The sequence below is a fragment of the Marmota marmota genome, unplaced genomic scaffold (assembly GCF_001458135.2).
Source record: "Marmota marmota marmota unplaced genomic scaffold, marMar, whole genome shotgun sequence".
Taxonomy (NCBI): Eukaryota; Metazoa; Chordata; class Mammalia; order Rodentia; family Sciuridae; genus Marmota; species Marmota marmota.
The window spans coordinates 1,973,204-1,987,399 of NW_025999869.1; the positions used below are offsets into that span (position 1 = coordinate 1,973,204).

A 14,196-nucleotide genomic window follows, 5' to 3' on the forward strand; every position below is an offset into this window, starting at 1 on the left:
CACCATATGACCCTTTTCTTCCCGTTCTAAACCAAGGACTTTCATCTTTTCACTTTATGGCAGGTTGGCTATCTGCTGGCTGCCTGCCAGCCCCGGGGCTCTTGCGCTTTGGGGCCACTCCTAACTAAAACAAGCATCACTAAGCACAAGCACTGTGGTGCCATGACAGCCCATCGGACCGTGTCTGACCCCAGCTGCCCACAGTCACCTGCAGGAATAAGCACACACCTGCAGGAATGAGCATGGAGCTGCAGGGGCACTGGGGCTTCTCGATGCCTGCATGTGTGCACCAGGCCGGGGACTCAGTTGACTTATCCTGGCAGCAGGGGCCATGGGAAATATGCCCGGATTCACAGGGGAATTTTTTTTTTTTAAATCTTCACTTATTTTTTAATTTGTTCTTTTTAGTTATATATGACTACAGAGTATGTTGACATATTTATAAAAACATGGAATTTATCTTATACATGATGGTGAGATTCACTGTGGTGTGTTCATATATGTACAGAGGAGAGTTATGTCAGAGTCATTCTACTGTCTTTTCTATCCCTATCCCTCCTCCCTTCCCTTCATTCCCCCTTATCTAATCCCTTCCCCTACTTTTTTGTGTTAACATCCACACATCAAGGAGAACATTTAACGTTTATTTGTTGTTTTTTTTTTTGGATTGGCTTACTTCAATTAGCATGATAGTCTCCTGATCCATCCATTTACTGGCAAATGTCATAAAGTCATTTTTTATGGCTGAGTAATATTCCATTGCTTATACATACCACAATTTCTTTATCCATTCATCTGTTGATGGTGATTGGTTCCATAGCTTAGCCATTGTGAATTGAGCTGCTAACATTGATGTGGCTGCCACAGCCGCCAGGTCCACATTGTGTGGCAGACACTGAAGGCATAGTAAAAGAGCAGCCCCTGCTTTCAAAAAGGGAGCTAGCATTTATAGAGTCCCACCTTGCAGGAGCTGGGTGGCATTTCCACCCAGGGTCACACACCCAGCAGCTCTAACACAGATTTAGCACAGAGAAAGATAGTCAAAGGTGGGAGCAGACCGTTCTGTTCATCTGCACCCTCTCTGCCCCCTCCCCCATTCAGATAACTAACCAAGGGCTGCTTTCACTTTCAAAGCCCCCTCGGCCCTGCCTGTCCTGCAGTCCCAGTTGACACAAACAGCCCCTGTTACTGTGCACCATCTTCTGTACAAGTCATGTGCTCTACATTGCAGCCTGCAGCAGCCTCACTACTGTCTCCATGTGATAAGGAGTTTAATAATGTGACATGGCCAATGTAAAGCGACACAGGGCTCCAGCCCCACCAAGCCGCTTCAACGTCCACACACAGAGCCTCTAGTTCTGCTGCCTCCGTGGCTGATGCCGCCTCCCCGCCGTCCTGTGGATGGGCCTGCATCTGTCGCTTCACTCACCATCCTTGTCTGAGCCACGAGTGCTTCCTACTTGGACAACTGCAGTAGCCCAGCTGTCTTCCCACTTTCCTTTTCGCCCCTGTACCCCACTAACCACATACAAGACCACATGCTTTTTCTAAAACTCAAATCTGGTCAACCCTCACCTTTCGGACGTTCTTCAGTGGCTTCCTATGGATGATCCCTCCTTGCGGCCTGCAAGGAGCCCTGTGTTCTGCCCCCTTCCTGCTGCACCCCTCCCTGCCCCCAACCTCTCCAGAGCCCCGCCCCACTGTCCTTATGGTTCTGGGCTAGTCTCCCTCCAGCTGCAGGGCCTTGGCATGAGCAGCCACTCGCCCACACACTCCAATGGCTCAGCTCCCAAGTGACCCACCTACAGGGCTTCCCGGCATCTCTCCAGGCTTTGTGGCCCGAGATGCGACTTCCCTGCATCTCTCGTGGCGGAGATGTGACTCCCCACAGCCAGCAACTTCGTAGGACCCTCCACCAAGAACTAGACAACCAACCCCTGGGTTTCTACCACCAAGGAACCCTTTTTCTTTGCGTTTGTTGCAACCACAAACTTGATGAGTTTCCACCGTGTTTCCTGAGGACTCTGAAAGAGCAGGAAGAAGGGGACAGGAACATCGGCAGGAACAAAGAGGCACTTGCCAATTCTCAGGCGCATCAGAACCTTCTGGAATACAAGGCCCCAGGAGGCCCTTGCCCTTCCATTGGGCACCATGCTGGAGCCGGTGTGGCTTTGAGAAGTCCTCAGAGGTGGCCTGTCCCTTTCCCGTGGGGCAGGGGTACCTGCTCCACCACAGCATGCTGAGCAGGCTGCAGCCACCCTGCCCGTTACCCGGACACCCTGAGACACTGACCGTGAACTCAGCGATCTTCGGCACCCGGAACTTCCCTTTGTTCTTCTGTTCCGGCTGATACTCCGTTCTGGTCTTCACGATCACCTGCAATGAGCAGCCGGCATTAGCACCCAGAGACCACGGGGTTCCTTCCCCGCCCCCTTCCTAGTAACTAGGGTTTATTATCCATGCATAAGATCGGGAAATGGAGAACCTTCCCTCCCAAACGCACACAAGAGAACATTCCAATCACCCGCATTTCCCCATCGCCACACGGGGGAGAGGTTTGGTGGTATCATTCCAGGTGTTTCTGTGTGTGTGTGTGTGTGTGTGTGTGTGTGTGTATGTGTGCATAGATCAAACACATTTGCTACCTATGAAAACATGTATCCTGCTTTTGTGAAATGAGTCATACTTCATGATCTATTTTATAATCTGCTTTTATCAGGCAACACTGTAGCTTTTTCCTAGTTTTCCAGTGTAGAAAAATGTACAATTTCTTTTCTTTTTTTTTTTTTTCAGTGCTGGGGAAGGAGCCCAGGGCCAAGCACAGGCTAAGCAAGCTCTCTACCACTGAGCTACATCCCCAAACCTTCAGCGTGCCTTTTAATATTTTACTACATATGTAGATCACAATTGGCCTTTAACTGTTGACCATCAAGGTTTTTCCAAAGTTCGGGTTGTGTAAACAAGTTCTGATGGACATTCTACCCCTGAACCTTGGCACACATTCTTAATTCCAATTTGATTTGGGGACTTGCCAAAAGAAAAAATATAGATGCGTGCTCAATCTATTGTATCTTCTTATTTTTCTGAAGTCTTGACTGTTTTTGCAGGGGTAGTTCATCTGTTACCAAGATATGCTGTCAACCTGACAAGATATTTATGGAACTCCATCCCACAGCGCAGGCCATGGAAGGAAAGGGGACCTGACAGGTAATCAGTAACTGTTGCCAGGTGCTGTGGCACAGTGAGGAACACAGAAACAGAGCCTCAGGCTCTTACCTGAAAATATGCACAAGAATCATCACCCTAACTATATCCCTATGTAATGAGATTCCTTTGAGAGTTAAGTGAAAAGAAAAGGGTTGATATTTTAAACCATTTAGTTATATGCGAGAACTTCATGTACCTTGCCTAACTACCACCGCTGCTCCCATTCTCCTGATAAGGACACTGAAGCTCAGAGATGCCAAGTCACTTGTCCTCAGCCACACAGCTAAAAGAAATAATCTGCTAACCAAATTCACCCTTAATTCTCATGATAGCTTAAATAAGCAGATTTTCACTGAAAATCCCACCACTCTCCCTGAACAGTCAGATGTATTGACTGGAGAAAGCATTCTTGTCTGAAGAATGTTCTCTAGGGTCCATGAGGTGTGCCATCAACTCAGCGCAGCTCAACAGGAAGGGTGGGGGACACTTCTGTGTCCTGGACGTCTACGTGGGGTGCTGCCTGTGTTGATCAGAGAGGTCCAGCCCACACAGAGCCCCTTTAGATTTCTTGTCCAGAGGTAAATTTCACCTCTAGGGCCCAACTCTCTTCACAGTCTCCTCCAAATAACAAAACCAGAACTTTGGCTTTTTTTTTTAAAAGGAACGTGGTGCAGGCACCGTCCGAGGAGGGCTTCTGGGGAAAGGAGGAACGAATCCTGCCAATGACTCAAAAGGGCCTGGAAGAGGACTGAGAGTGGGCAAGCACGCAGCCCAGCCACACCTCAACGTCACACCCGGAGGCCCCAGTGGGGCAAGGACCCAGCTTAGGAGCACTTGGACTCCTGACCTATGACCTTGAAAGGCCACACTTGGGTGCTGGCTGCAATAAAACCGGAACGAGTCACACAGCACTAGAAGACCACCACCCTCTTGCAACGCCAAGCGCAGCTCAGCCACCTCTCAGTGCCCCCTTCCCATCCAACCCAGCCATTAGGCTGGCTCCAGCATCTCCATGGCCCACATCAGCCATTGAGGAACCCTCCCACCGCCCCCGGCTATACCAGCGTCCCTCCCAGAGCTTTCCAGAGAGCGCACAGCTGTTTCCATCATCTGTGAGAGTTGAAGGACCCCGTGTCCTGCCAACACGGGGAGTCGGAAGGCTGGACCAAGACCGTCGATGTTGGGATGGGACAATGGATAAGAACCGCGGGCAGGATCACCCTGATTGTCGCAATGATAACCACTCGGAGGTGCTTCTCTATCACCCATGTTCTCCGATCCAAAGCTCCCTGCCACGCCTTCATCAATTCCCTGCTGTCCTACTGTGCGGCAGCCAAGGGGTTTGTGGGAGTTTCGCCTCTCTGGGAATATCTCGAGGATGAGCCTCGTTGGGCTGAGCCAATCAGGGAGTGCTGCCCCAATAACCAGGCCGTTTCGTTGGCTCAGACATTGGCATGTTGTCTGATTTGACCAATGAGATGGGCAGCATTGACTGGGGACCAAGTCAGATCTACATTCCGAATGTGCTTTCCTTTGAATGGTGTAGGGAGGCCTGTTCTGCAACTGCTGTAGCAATCGTTGCTACTTGTGAAATTTACCTCTGGACAAGAGCTCTAAAGGGACCAGGAGGAGGACAAAGGCAGCACGGGAGGGAGGGCAGAGCTGAGGGGAAACCCAGAGTGGACATGGGCCCTGGTACCATCTGCCTGCTGGACCACACCTTGCCTGAAGCCAGCCCCGTGCCAAGCTCTACAGTTTTGGGAGCAAACACATACTCATTGGGATTTGGTCCAATTTGGATTGGGTTTTTCTATTACTTGAGACTAAAAGCTTTCTATCTGATACAAATGTGTTCCAAGAAAACCCAAGAAAATCAACTGAAAAGCTATTAGAATCCAGTAAGATCGCCAAATACTAAATAAGTATACCAAAATCAATAGGTTTCCGAGGTGTCAGCAAAAAAAGTCAGCTCAAAAAACTACAGCAGATCTACTGAACGATGTGCCCAGGAGTATTTGGTGAAGCTTTGCTCATAAAAGCCCCAAACTGGGAACAACTCAAATGTCCGTTGGCAGGAGGATGGAGACGTTGACTTTATTCATAAAACGGGAACACCACTCAGCAATCCCACATGCACACGGGTGAGCCTCACGGACATTGCATTACACAGAAGAAATCAGACACCAAGGTACGTATACACTGTGTCATTTCACTATTAGCAGCTTATAACTATGTATATAAGTGTGCACCTTAAGTGGCGTCACATGCCGTTCACCATTCGCTCTAGGGGCTGCAGGGTTAGGGCCATAATCCTCTCTTTTAATCCACATCTGGCTTTTCCCAAAACTTTTATGAAATGCTGCTTATGATCTGAGTGACTTTCTAAAGAAAACACTTCTTTTGACTTTAGCTTGTCACTTCTAAAACCAAAGATCCCAAACACAGGCCCCAGGACTGGGGCCGGGGGGGGGGTTGGGTCTTAAGTCATGTGAGTCCTGGTCATTGCTCCTTTCTACCTAAGCACACCCGCCCCAGGAGCAACCCAGCCCCTGTGCCCCTGCAGAAGTGTTAGCCCCATAGAGACCCAGCGCCATTCCCAAGGCCCACTTGCTGGGGCAGAATGGACAGTGCCTACCCTCATCCTCTCTGCGTTTCTGCAGGACAGATCGTCTCCCACTTACGTTGGCCTGACGGGCCATCGGTCACTCACTGAGGAGTGTGTGGAAGTGAGGCACACATTCAGTAGAGACCGCACCTCAAATTTTGAATTTTGATCCTTTCCTAAGCCAACAGTACACTATCAGACACTCTATGCTGGACAGTGGCAGCTAGCCAGAGCTCCCTTTCAGCCACCGGCGGAGGAGGGGAGACAGTCGTACCCTGCAGCGTACTGTGCTGCTAAGCTTTGGTGTCTGGCAGGTCAAGTGGCTTATATGTCTGACTTATATTTTCAACTTACAGTGGGTTAAAGGGACACAGCCCCATGTGAGTCAAGAAGCATCTGTAGTGGACAGGCCTGTTTCCCCTCTTCCGTGAGATCTTCCCTTCCTTCGGGTCCGCAGCAATCTTTCTCTGGGTTCCCCTCCTACCACGCTGACAGGCCTCCTCAGGCCCTCCACCTGATCTCTCAACATCTGGATTGATCAGGGCTCGGCCACGGCCACTCTCCTGTCCTACAAGCCCCCTCTGAGGTTCTCACCACTCCGTCACTGCCCTGTCCATCTTGCTGTCCGTGACTCAGCTGTATGTCAGCACTCAGATCCCACCCAGCACTCAGTTTTCCCTACTGGACATCTGCCCTGGGATCCATGCACCTAAAATCACCACGGCCACAGTCGAGTTCTCGGGCCCTGACCACGATCCCCAACAGCCTTGCCTCAGGTTTCACGCCTACCGAAGGCTCAGCTCAAACCATGGCAGCAGGATCATGCCGTTGTCTAACCAAATGAAGGACAGAACTCTCTCGTGATCTCTCCCTTGGAGTTCCCAGTTCTCATTAGAACTTCCTCCTGAGTCGACCATGTGCCCGGCCACCCTGCCTCCCTCAGCCCAGGGCCCCGCTCATCCCTCCGAGCACCTTGGCGCGGGTCAGCTTCCTGGTCTCCACTCACACCTCTCCAACCCCGGTCGGAGCTCTTTCCAGCCAAGGGACTACGATTGTCACAAACCTTCAGAGACACCTGGAAGGCTGAGCAGGGTGGGTGCACCACAGACGCAGCTCTGATCCGCCAGGGACCCGGGCAGCAAGGGGAGGGAGTGACAGCTGAAGCCAGAGGCCGCCCAGAGGCCCTGAACCCAGTGTAAGCACCCTGAGGATTCATGGGGGTGAGGGGTACAGAAGGAAAAACCAGGGAATGGGTTCAGGTGTGCATCCGGCAGAGACGGCTCAAGCACCATGGAGAGTCCCCAAATGGGGGCCAGGAACAGGGAGTATAGTCCTGTGAATTTGCTGGAATGCACCAGCTATCAGGGTTTGCATGGAGCTTGGTGCTTTGTCCCTATGGAGTGAGGCCAGGAACACTTACCTTCTTTATATAAAGATACAGAAAAAAAAAAAAAAACTGCACCATAAAGTGGAAAACATAAGAAACGTTAACCCATCGTTATCCATTGTACCTTGGAGGAATCAGCTTGCATAAGCAAAGAGAGAGACAAAAGAAAAAAAAATGCTAAGAAAGGCTTTATGCTGGGCATTTATATTTTCCCCCCGCAGTAAAAAATAAAAGCAAAGCAAGAAAAGATGGAACAAAACAGAGCCATGAGCTCTTTGATTTATGACAGAAATGAGCAGGGGTGGGGGTGGGGGTGGGGAGAGAAGAGGGAACATCCTCCCTGGTCATTTTATTACTGGAAGCCTGGTTTTAGGTATTTGGAAAACGAAACCCCAGGTTTCAACATCACTGTTTGGGGGCCAAGGAACAACCTGGTTTCTGTTCATATTTACCCTTTGGCTCCCCATTGTCCTGTCGGCTGCTAATGGGAGGAGCGTGATTTAACGTCATTGGTGTTGTGTTAAAGGGGATGAATCATTCACCCCAGAAGGACCCTCATCTGGCTGCACCCCCCCTCTCTGGCAAGGCTAATGACACCGGGTGGCTCAGATGGCGCAAAGTACAGATCATAAAAATTTAAAATACTACTTCCCGGGATTATCAATAATGAAGAGGTCCCCACGTGGAGAGGCCCTGGGATTGGCAGGGACGATAAATAAAAGTGTCGAAGTGCTGACAAGGGGCCAGATTGTGTTTTTAAGAGCTGGAGCTGGACTTGCACTGGCCAAAAATAGATCCACGCCATGGCCTCAGCTCCTCCCTGCTGCAGAGAGAGATTCAGGGCAGGACAAGGCGCCACCGGCCTCTGAGCACCCACCACGCGCGAGCCCCACGCCGGGCTGCCCACCCGAGAGGATTCACTTTATTCTCAAGACTTCCCGGAGCACGTCCTCTGATCCTGAGGTCTCTCATCTAAAATCACGTTCTTCTTCCCATTGTCCCGGCGACGTCAGTCACCTCCTCAGGATGGACCGACTGGTAACGGGTGCAGCGGGTGTGCAAGCGCAGGCTTGACGGGCTCTTGGCTGTGAACCACGTATGTCCTTAGACACCAGGTGCCTGGCCAGGGGCCAAAGCGTCACATCCTGTAGACCAGCGAGCCCTCGCACTCACTCCGTGGGGAACGGTGGTCATCACACCCACTGTGCCAACGAGGAACCAGCATCTGAGAGCAGAGATGACCCTCACACGGCCACTAGGAGGCAGGGCCCAGACTTGAACCTGAGGTCAGCTCCAAGTGCCCGCTCACACCTGTGCGCTGACCTGCGGGGCCTGGGCTCAACAGGGTCCCCACTCACGCTGTGGAATGTGGGGAGCAACCCTCTTATCTCAGAAGAGAGAGGCGAGTTGCCCAGATGGTTTCGGTCCCCTCGGGCACTCCCCACGTCCTGCCCTCGCCCCTCAGCCCAGCTCTCTCTGTGGGTTGAGTCTTTCCCTGGCCCCTGGAGCTTGCTACTGAGCAGGAAACGCAGGCACAATGTTGGCACACAAAGGACCTTGGCCTCAGCGAGGTCACCCCCCCCCACCCCCGCCAACTCACAGTCAGGGACACACGGAGCCCAGAGACGGGGAGGGGTGTGGCACAGGCCACGGGAGGGACTGAGTCAAAAGCAGGCTGCTCACAGGAACCTGCAGCTCCCAGTCCAGGCGGCCTCCACGGGATCAAGCCTCTCCCTTGCTGGGCTTGGCTTTCTCAGAAGCCAAATGAAAGCTTGGCCAGCGTGGCCGCAAATGGACCATCTGCCCCAAGAAGTCTATGGCTCAATTCTATGGCAATGAAAGTACAGGGCAAGATGAGGGACTCTCTCAGGGTCGTCCGTGGTCCAGAGGCCCAGGGTACTTCATAGCCCACTCCCTCTTGCTGCCTGGAGCTAGCTCTATGCTCTCCAGGAAGAGAAGACTTCATCTTAGGACTGAATTGATGATGATAATAACACTGATAATAACATCAACAATAGTAACAGCTTTGCATTAAGCATTTACTGTGATGAACATTTGGCAGGCATTGCTTTCGTTTTATCCTTAAAACAATTCTTAGATGAAAATGTTATTCTCATGAGGAAAAGGAGACTCAGAGTGGTTAGTAAACTTGCCCAAGGTCACACAGCAAACAGTTGGTAGGGTTAGTATCTGAAGTCAAACTATGCTGCTAGAATGCCTCCCTGTACATGCATGGACACTGGCCCATTCCATGGTGGACAGTGTAAAAGAGAGCAAGCAACACGAAGCTCTCCCAGTCTGTTTCACCATCTGTAAAATGGGGACAGGGGTTGAAACAAAAACCTGATACAAGTTCATGGTTAAAAAAAAATGAGAACTATAGGATAAAATCTTCAAATGGACCCCACCCACCCCATCTCTGTTTCCCAAATATTTAACAGCTTCTTATGTGCCCTTTTGAAACAGTTTTATGAACTATAAGAATATAACATATATACACATAAAGTCCTTCAGATTTGTCCATGTTATCACAAATGACAGGATCTCTTCCTTTTTATTGCTGAATAATATTCCATTGTGTGTTATCATTAGACAACACAAACATGTATTAAAACATCCCACTGTACCTCATGAATATTTGCAATTATCATGTCAATCACAAATAAACTTCTTAGAAAACAATAAAACATACACACATTGTGCATGTTCCACAGGAGATCCCTCCACGTCACTCTCTGAAGTTCTGCCTTCATCCCACATGAGCATGAGGACTGTACCTCCCTCCCACAACCACTGCCTAGTCTTCCACGTCCAGCATCGGAGTTCCCTGGAACAGCCCTCCCACGGAACAGCCCGAGCTCTTCCCAGTTAAAATACACATGATTTTTAAACCTATGCATACATACATATGGTTTTGCATACGTAAGAACAGATGCCCTTAGAATGAACTCCCACCACAGGAAGCTTATCAGGCCAATGGTCTAAAGAGTTTGAATTTTATAAACAATGCCAAAACACTTTCTGAAAAATGTCACATCAAGTTATATAACCAACAAGAGTGGACTGAAGTCGGATGTGTCCCCAGCGTTATCAATGCTGGATATTATTTTTAAAATGTTCTGTAAAAAAATTCTCTTGCCAATCTGATACGTAAACAATTTGTTTATATTTTTTTAATTGTGATTTTATTTTTTTAAATATTTATTTTTTTAGTTGTAGTTGGACATGATATCTTTTTATTTTTATTTATTATATGTGGTGCTGAGGATCGAACCCAGGGCCTCGATGTGCTAGGCGAGCGCTCTACCGCTGAGCCACAATCCCAGCCACACGTAAAATTGTGATTTTTAAATTATAGAAAAAGTTTGACATGATCATTGGTCATTTTTATCTACTTGCAGGAGCTGCCTTGCCAGGGACCTTGGCCCCAGCATGTGTGCTGAGAGTCTCTGAAGATGGGGGGCCCTGGGGACTGGACCTGCAGAGAGGTGCCCTTCTGGGGCCCCCTGGGGGAAGGCTGACATTTCTCTGATCCTGTGTCTCAGGGAGAGAAAGAAGCAAGGGAAGGGCGGAGAAGGCACAGAGGCTTCAGTGAGGAGAGTGGCCATCCCCTCTGCCCAGTATCCTTCCAACCCCCCTGAGGAGCCGCAGACCACAGAGCTCCACACACTGTCCCCTCTGCCACCCCTGAGACCTCGTCATTCCCAGCATGCTTCACTTTTACAGTCTCCTAACAAAATTGTCTTCAGTGGACATAATCTGGTGTCCAGTGAAAGAAAAGAAATCCATCAGTGAGCTCTCTCTGGGCCAGGCCCTGAGCCAGGGCTAGGAGACAGTGGTCATGTCTATTTCCTGACAGGAACCCTGCTGCTTAGATACCATGCTCAATTTGCAATTGAAAACTACGCAAAGCCCAGAGAGAGTGAGCAATTTACCTAAAGCCACATAGCAAGTGGATCGCTTAGCTGAGACCTAAACTCAGTTTGTAGAACTAGAAAGTGCACGCGATCCACCACACAAAATGTGAGCATGAGAGACACCAATAACTGGCCTCTGAAAGTCCGCATTCCTCACAAGCTGGTGAGCTGACCTTTTCTGGGATGCCTGCCCCGGGGCCCTGCAGCTGGCCTGCCTCTCCGTGTTCCCCTGGGCTTTGCCACCAGGGGCTGGCCTGACGGCTCTGCTCCCTGCAGACCTGCTGTCCACTCCTGGACACCACCCAGCACGCCTGCGTGCAGATTCTGGCTGCATCATCTTCTCGTGGTGTGTCCTAGGACACCAGGCCAACTCTGCGAGACTACTTCTGCATCTGTAAAGTGGGGACAATGGGAGCAACCTCACAGAGAGGTGTAGGGCTCTCTGAGCTGGTGTAGGGACACAGAGAAACCGAAGGCCCCAGGCGCCCAGTGCACGTCCCAGTTTTTCGAGATCTTGCTCCCATGATTCAGAGAAAGCCACTCATCTGCTGAGCTTTGAGTCCGTGTCCCCGCTGGTCAAGTGTAGAAACTGAGCCCGGACTAAGCCAGATGGGGAAGGGGTCTTTTTCAGGCAGCATTTCCCACGGGCCACCGTGTGTCAGTGGGCTACTGAGATGACTCAGAGCCAGTGTCCTCAAGTCTGGGGGCAAACGGAGCAGAGAGAGCGAATCCTCCCCACAGCCAACCTGGCACCAAGTCTCAATAAGTGCACCACCTCCCCTCTCCCGGGGCCCCGTCCCCGTGGTGAGCTCAGCAGCGACCTTCTAGCTGGCTTGTGCCGTCTGCTCTTTTCTCTTCCCCCACCACCCATGGTGTGACTGCTTCAGGAAAGTAAGTCACCTCTTTGGGGTAACTGTCTGGCGCCGTGTGGAGGAACGATTGGAAGGAAAGAGGAAGAAGCCAGGCGGACCCTGTCCTGCATCCCCCTGTGCCCGAGGCAGCCAGCACTGCCTTCCTAAGAAAGAACCCTGTGCCGCGGCCCTCCTGCCCTGAACTCCTTCCAAAACCATGCGCCAGGCCCCACGGAGCCAGAGCCCCCTCACCCCTCTGCTGAGCCTCCCCCTCAGTGTCTCAGCCAGCCCTGCTCCCCAGTGTCTCCCGTCCTCCTCGGTGCCTGCTGGCTGCTGGTCCCCCTACCCCGACTCCCCGTGCAGGGTCTCAGCCGGGATCCCATAAGGAACCGCAGAGCTCCCGGCCACCCTCCTACACAATCAGACCCTCTCAGCTTTACCCCCTCTCCCAGGAAGCACCTTATCCTTTATAGCCCTTCTACAATCTGCATCTGCACTTCCATTTGTGTGACGGCTTGTTTAGAGTCCCTCTCTCCCTCCGGACTCGGAGCTGCACACATGTGGCCTAGCACAGCGCTTGGTGCAAAGAAAGCACACCACAGGGTTTTCTGACTACGTGAATAGGTGAGTGGGTGACTAAGTGGGTGGGTGGACAGCTGGATGGCTAGAGGAGCAAGTGACTGATGGGTGGAGGTGGAGAGGACGGGTGGCTGGGTGGCTGTAAGAGTGCTACATGGAGCCATGGCCGTACTCATGGGTGGTCAGGGCCGGGCGCCAGGAGAGCTTCTGTCTTACAGGTAGAGTAAGGGTAAGAGGGGCATTCCGCACTGAAGGAGGGGCGTGCTCCAGGAGGAGGAGGCACAGAACACGGACACTCCGGACAACTCCAGGAAAGGGTTTATCAGCCCTGGGTATGGTTGGCATTTGAGGCAGGATAATTCTGTGGGGCACAGGGCGAGCCATCGTGTGCTCTGCAGTATATCTAGCAGCATTCCTGGGCCTCTGCTCAGTGCTGCCAGGAGAATCACCCCTCCAGTTCTGACAACCGAACCTGTCCCCCCTGGAGACAAAGCGACGCTGTTGAGAAGCGCTGTGCGAGAGGCCGTGGCACGCTGAGTTCTAGGTGCGGAGCAGGAACAGAGGGAAGGAGCGCAGGCGGCAAGGTGGTGTCGGGCTGGTAAGGTAAGGGCTTGAGGGCGACATCATGTGGTAAAGAGGGACTGCAAGGGGTTCCAAGGGAGATCAACTGGCCACAGCTCTGGGGAGGCCCAGGGCAGTGCAGAGAGAAGGAGCAGGGACTACCCACGCGGCAGAGGACAGTGGTGGGCACTGGACAAGAAAGAACCCTGGAGGTGGGGGTGTCGTCTCTGGGGAACCACCCAGGCCCCACCTGTGGACCCAGGAACCTGCCTAGGAGGGAGCTCAGGAGGAGCGGTGGCCATGGACACGCTTCTCAGCATCACGAAGGAGACCGCTGGAGTGCCTGGTGTGCTGGGCTTCCCCGGGCTCTCCCACTCCTACTGGGAAGCTTGGGACAGTCGCTGCACCAACCTGGGCCTGGTGTCCCCACCAGCAGAATGGGTGCCTGAAGCTACCCCACACAGCCGCTGAGGAGATGAACTGAAAGCCAGGCAGCAGAGGCCAGCTCGGCCCAGACAAGCCCATTGCTATGGTCTGGATATGGTCAAGGGTGTCCCAAAAGGCGCGTGTGATGGAAACTGAGAACTCAGCACAGCCAGGTGGCCAGGTGGCAAGGTCTCTAAGAGGTGGGGCCTGGTGAAAGGCCAGGTCAGGGGTGCTGCCAGCAGAAGAGATGAAGGTAGTTCTCCTGGGCCCCAGTTAACTCCTGAGAGAGAGTTGTGAGTACGTCTGGTTCCTGGATCTCTCCTGCTTTCTCTCTGTGATGTTCCCTCACACATGCGACCACCATGATGCCATCCAACAAGTTGTGACCCAGTCACAGCTGGCACCATGCTATGTGAATTTTCAACCCCAAAACAGTGAGCTAGTAAGCTAAATAAGCCTCTTTTCTTTATGAAGTTCCAAGCCTCGGGTATTTTGTTATAGTAAGAGAAAATAGGCTAAAGACCTCATTCTCTCTGTTGAGCCTCCCAATTTTATTTCCTCCTGATGTTCATTCACTACTCGAGATTATTTAGTGAATGAATCCAAAGATAATTTTGAGTTTTATACACCAAGCTCATTCCATATTTTACATTTTCCAAAGAG

The 14,196-nt window shown here is 51.5% G+C and overlaps 1 protein-coding gene across 1 annotated transcript in view; it reads right to left on the reverse strand.

The window, feature by feature from the left end:
• Positions 1-14,196, reverse strand: part of Nsg2 (neuronal vesicle trafficking associated 2) — a 51,818-nt gene that overhangs the window by 33,331 nt on the left and 4,291 nt on the right. Inside the window, exon 3 of the mRNA XM_015492794.2 lies at positions 2,293-2,376. Within this exon, the coding sequence (XP_015348280.1) occupies positions 2,293-2,376 (84 nt within the window). The remainder of the gene's footprint in view (positions 1-2,292; positions 2,377-14,196) is intronic.